The 6,000-nt window shown below is 42.1% G+C and overlaps 1 protein-coding gene across 5 annotated transcripts in view; it reads right to left on the bottom strand.

The window, feature by feature from the left end:
- Window positions 1–600: 600 nt before the first annotated feature.
- Window positions 601–6,000, bottom strand: part of vwa5b2 (von Willebrand factor A domain containing 5B2) — a 128,383-nt gene continuing 122,983 nt past the window's right edge. For all 5 annotated transcript variants that reach the window (XM_055645545.1, XM_055645544.1, XM_055645547.1 and 2 more), the window contains 2 exons: window positions 2,950–3,073; window positions 601–2,005 (listed from right to left, as the gene is read on the bottom strand). In XM_055645545.1, coding sequence (XP_055501520.1) covers window positions 1,250–2,005; window positions 2,950–3,073 — 880 coding nt within the window. In that variant the 3' untranslated portion in view covers window positions 601–1,249. The remainder of the gene's footprint in view (window positions 2,006–2,949; window positions 3,074–6,000) is intronic.

Genomic DNA, 6,000 nt, shown 5'->3' with positions numbered 1-6,000 from the left:
TCTCTGCTGCATCAAGAACCAGAGCAAACCTATGGTAGGGTTGCACGCTATTTACACCATAGTGGAAGCTAATGGCTATATATTAAAATACTCATGACAATAAACCTAAGTGATTCCACATGCTTCCGTGGCCAAACTATAATAAATGTGTAAATGTTAGACATTTACGGGGTTCTTAAGGGGTTGGACAGGCTAGATGCAGGAAGATTGTTCCCAATGTTGGGGAAGTCCAGGACAAGGGGTCACAGTTTAAAGATAAAGGGAAAATCCTTTAAAACCGAGATGAGAAGAACTTTTTTCACATGGAGTGGTGAATCCCTGAAACTCTGCCACAGAAGGTAGTTGACAGTTCATTGGCTATATTTAAGAGGGAGTTAGATGTGTCCCTTGTGGCTAAAGGGATCAGGGGGTATGGAGAGAAGGCAGGTACAGGATACCGAGTTGGATGATCAGCTATGATCATATTGAATGGCGGTGCAGGCTCAAAGGGCCGAATGGCCTACTCCTGCACCTATTTTCTATGTTTCTATCAACAAAATTGTCTCTGATCCCTGTTTACTTATCAGAATTCTCACTGGTCCAACTGTGGGGAGAGGAATGGACAATAGTCATTAGGTCATAAGTGATAGGAGCAGAATTAGGCCATTTGTCCATCAAGTCTGCTCCACCATTCAATCATGGCTGCTCTATCTCTCCCTCCTAACCCTTCTCCTGCCTTCACCTCATAACCCCTGATACCTGTACTGATCAAGAATGGTGGTTTTCCTCTAGGAATAGAAGTGCTCTATTCTGTTTTCATGAACTGGCCAGTGTGAAAGGTAATTGTCTGAAATCAACAGAACCGGATAGACGGATTGCTAGTGCAGTGTTCAATTGAAGAAAAAGATGTGCAATTATTGTGAAACCTCTCTTCTGAAAATTGCAACAAAATGTTCCAGTGAAAAGCAGTGTAAAATCAATATTGCCATTTATTTCATTATAAATCCAGGCCAGTCCTTGTACAGTTAATCATCAAATTTCCTTTGCAGGTATTTCATAGAAAGGAGGTAAAACATTTGAAATCTGCACCATAATTAATAGAATGGTGCTGTCACAATGGTCACTAAGTGGCAGAACAGTTGCCTCATATCAAAAGATGCAGCAGGATGACTCATTTGGGGTTATTTTTAATCAGGCACTATAATTTTCTGCACACCAATTTAAAATTATTATCAAGTATTTATATATTATATTAATTAAATATTTGTATTTACATATTATTGGGGTTATAACACAACATGTTGAGTTTGATATTCTCATTCCAATGACGCAGCAGCAGGAAAAGCTGCCTAGTTGCTGCCTTCAGTCCGTTAATATTCATCTGTTCAGGAAGTTGTTGGGAATGTAGCCACGTGTCGGCCTTGGCAGCAATAAGCTCCCATTCTGGAAAATAACCTGCACTTTGATGCTCAAGCCAGCCCAGTCCGACTGCAGTCGCCCAGCTCATCCCTTCCAAGTCATCATACTGGGAGTTCAAATCATTTATTAACCTGTAGGAGGCTCCACTGCTTTCTGAAGTGACTGGTGAATTTTCACACAGGTCGCTCTCAGAGCCCCTGCCACTGTCCACCAGCTGAACGACGGTGCTCTGACCATCAGCGCTGGCACTGAATGAGTTGCACCTACTTGCTAGAGAACTGCTATGATCCACAACACCCTCCAGATGCGACCACGTAATTTTCTTTGAACCTTTTATGTTCTCTTCAGCATTTTCCTGATTGTTTTCAAGCAGGCACTGGTCGTTCCTATCAGCACAAGGTTGAACCACCCCTTCTCCATGGATGGAGATCTTCCCTCTGAGAGGAGACTCAGTCTTGCTGGTCATTGCGCAGCGAGAAGATGGACTGAGACTTGCTCGATGGCAGGAGAAGGGCGAGGCCCTCCTCAGTCGATCGAAAGGAATCTGAACTGCTTCAGAGAAGGCTTCATTTAGAAGAAAAGCTCCAGATGCCAATTGCAATCGCACCTGCAACAATAAAGTTCTAGTTAAATGTGCCCTTAAGCAGAAGGTTATTTTCCAGATAGCTCTATTATGCTGTTATTACAGTTGCAGCAAATGCATACAAAATTGATCATTTTTAATATTTGAGAGTTGAAACACTTAACAATAAATAAAAAACGACATCATGGGAAAGATGGTAGAGTTACATAATGCTCCCATAATCATTTGTGTTATTACTACGCTGATATTATTCACACATTAAAAATTGTAACAAAATCTCAATGTTACATTGATGAAGGATTTGAACTGGATTAGTTATGATCTGTACAAACTATTTGAAGTCCATTGATCTGCACAATTACACAGTCATTTTGATGCTATAAGAAAACATTTTCTATATTTTACAGAAGAACATCAGATCAGTAAACTGAACATTTCATTCAAATATCTCTAGAATTCTCGACTCCGACTCACAGTCTGAGGAAGGGTCTCAACCCGAAACGTTACCCATTCCTTCTCTCCAGAAATGCTGCCAGTCCCGCTAAGTTACTCCAGCATTTTGTGTTTATCTTTGGTGTAAACCAGCATCTACAGTTCCTACACATTTCATTCGAATGATGTATTTGGTCAAGCAGAATGTAATTGTGGATTTTTCTAAGTTCTTACATTTTCTGTCTAGCAAATAAGAGACAGCAAAATGTATGTTCAAACAATTGTGTGTGAAAAATACACAAAAATGCTGGAGAAACTCAGCGGGTGCAGCAGCATCTATGGAGCGAAGGAAATGGGCAATGTTTCGGGCCGAAACCCTTCTTCAATGGTGGAACATTGTTGGTGTCTTTCTGCTTGCTCTTTCACTAACAAAACGATAATTCCTGGTACGCTGGGAACAGTGGTAGGATCAGCAGTGGTAGATGTCTTAAGGATTCATAAACACTACTCAAAATAAAACATTACATTTATCTTACCAGTGGCATATAATCATGAATGTCTTCTGCAGGCAATATGTCTGGTTTAGCAGAAAGACTGTTGGGTTTTATCGGTATGTATTTTCCAGTCTGACTTGAGCTTCTGTACCTTCCCAGGCTAAGCCTTTTTGGGTAAAAAAAAAAAAGGAAAAGTTAGTAACTTGCTAGATTCACACCAGACACCTAAACTATTTCAAAAAGTGGAGACAGGTTATATCTGCGTTAATGTTTCCTGTAGAACTATTATATTGGTAGAGCAATATCAATACTGATACTCAAGAAGAGCAAGTGACATGCCTTAATGATCATTAACTCATGTCTGTTGTGATGAAGTGCTTTAAGACGTTCACTGGTTATGATCAACTCCTGCCTTAGTAAGAACCTGGACCCACAGCAAGGTGGCACAGTGGTAGAGTTGCCAGAGACTCGGGTTCGATCCCGACTACGGGTTCTGTCTGTACGGAGTTTGTACGTTCTCCCTGTGGCCTTGTGGGTTTTCTTCGTGTGATCTGGTTTCCTCCCACACTCCAAAGACGTACAGGTTTATAGGTTAATTGGCTTGGTAAAATTTTAAAATTGTCCCTAGTGTGTGTAGAATAGTGTTAATGTGCGGGGATCTCTGGTAGGCACGGACTCAGTGGGCCGAAGGGCCTGTTTCCACACAGTATCTATAAACAATACTATACACTACAATTCGCCTGCCGCCACAACAGATCAGCAGCAGATGCAATCTCCCTGGCTGTCCACTCTGCAGTGGACCACTTAGACAACAGGAAGACATACACCAGGCTGCTGTTCATTGACTACAGCTTGGCATCAGCACAGGGGATTCTCAAGGCTGCTCAGTGCCTGCCTTATTCTCTCTCTGTACTGTGACTGTGTAGCTGGTCACCAATCCAATGCCATCCTTTACATTCGCCACCATTGTTGGACAAACATCAAGTACCAATGAGTCAGAATAGAGCAGGGGGATCGATAATCTGATTGAATGGTGCCAGAACATCATTGTTCCTGTTAACAATAACAAGCCCAAGGTTGATTTCAGGAACGGAAAGCTGAAAATCTCTGAACCTGTCTTTATCAGCAGTATGGTGGCAAATAGACCCAATAGCTTCAGGTTTCTGGGCGTGCACATCTCTGAAGATCTGTCCTGGACCCAGCACATTGTTACAATCACAAATAAAGCTTATCAACTCCTCTGCTTCCACAGAAGTTTGATGAGATTCAACATTTCACTGAACACTTTATTGAACTTCTACATCAGAGAGAGCATACAGAGCATACTGACTGGTTGCATCAGGGTCTGACTCAGTAACTCGAATGCCCATGATTGAAAGAGGGTCCAGAGAGAGGTGGACATTGCCCAGTCAATCACGGGTATTGGCCTCCCCACCATAGAAGGTAACTAGAGGAAATGCTGCCTCAAGAATATGGCTAATACATATAGCTGAAAGACCCACATCACCCTGGCCACACTCTAGTCTTGCTGCTCCCATCGGGGAGAATGTACAGAGGCGAGGAAACTGCCACCTCCAAGTACGAGAGCCTCATTCAAGCAACCAGTATGAAAACCACATTGCATAATCTTAACCACAACCCTATCTCAGAATGAACTATTATGGACATTGTACAAGTTGCACTACTACTACTAGATTATGATCTAGTTATCTAGTAATACTGATTAACTGATAACAAAGTGCTGGAGTAACTGAACGAGTCACACAGCATTTCTGGAGATGATGTTTTGGGCCGGGATCCTTCTTCAGACTGATTGTGGTGGGGTGGGGGAGCTGGAAGTAAAGTGGGGGCAGGGCAAAGTCTGGTGACAGGTGGCTCCAGGTGAGGGGGCTTTGATCATTTAAGGAGATAAGTCAGTCATAGTTTACTTGTCAAAACATGATCAAAGAAAGTGAAAAACAAAAAACAACCAAACAAATGTAAACATAATAGAACATATTATTTTACATAATAAATAATAGAAGGAAAAAACGTTCTGTACAGTTAGTCCCTGGTGAGATAGTCCGATTGTGCAACCTCAAGAGGAATAGGTTGTGCAAAGAGGAATAGGTTAAAGAGGACAGGACAAGGGCAATAGGGAGAAATGGGTGTGAGCCCAGATGTGGCATGGGGGGAGAGAGGGGGGGAAGGGGGGGGGGGGGGGGGGCATAGTCATCTAAAATTGGAGGATTCAATGTTCATACCAGTAAGTTGCAGGCTACCCAAGCAGAATATGAAGTGCTATTCATCCAGTTTGCACGTGGCCTCACTCTGGCATTAGAGGCCCAGGCCAGAAAGGTTAGTATCGGAAGGGAAGTTAAAATGGTTAGTAATTGAGAGATTACCAGCACAAGTAGACCAAGCACAAGTGTTCAGCAAAACGGTCGCCTCGTCTATGCTTGGTCTCGTCGACTTAAAGGAGGACAAATGTGGAACATTGAATGCAATAGATGACATTGGAGGAGGTGCAAGTGAATCTCTGTCTCACCTGGATGCATTGCTGGAGTCCCTGGATGGATGTGAATCGGGAGATAAAGGGACAGATATTATATCTCTTGCAGTTGCAGGGGTAAGTACCAGGGAACGGGGTGGTTTGGGTGGGAAGTGATAGGTGAACCAAGGAGATACTGAGGGAACGACGGTCTCCAAGGAGACCGAAAGGGGTGTAGATGAGAAGATGTGACTCGTGGTGGGATAATTATATTATTGATTATTGTATATTTATCTGTTTTATTTATCTGTACCATTAGTGTGCCTGTAAAGCTGCAACAAATAGGAATTTCAATGTTCCATTCCTAGTACATTTGGCAATCAAACACTCTTAACTCGTTCAAGTTCAAGTGAGTTCAAGCGAGTTTATTGTCATGTCCCTGTATGGGACAATGAAATTCTTGCTTTGCTTCAGCACACAGAACATAGTAGGCATTTACTACAAAACAGATAAGTGTGTCCATATACCATAATATAAATATATACACACATGAATAAATAAACTGATAAAGTGCAAATAACAGAAAATGGGTTATTAATAATCAGAGGTTTGTCCGAGCCAGG

The sequence above is a fragment of the Leucoraja erinacea genome, chromosome 14, assembly GCF_028641065.1.
Source record: "Leucoraja erinacea ecotype New England chromosome 14, Leri_hhj_1, whole genome shotgun sequence".
NCBI classification, from domain to species: Eukaryota; Metazoa; Chordata; class Chondrichthyes; order Rajiformes; family Rajidae; genus Leucoraja; species Leucoraja erinaceus.
The sequence above is the reverse complement of the archived record's forward strand: the minus strand, read 5'-3'. Positions and strand labels throughout refer to the sequence as shown.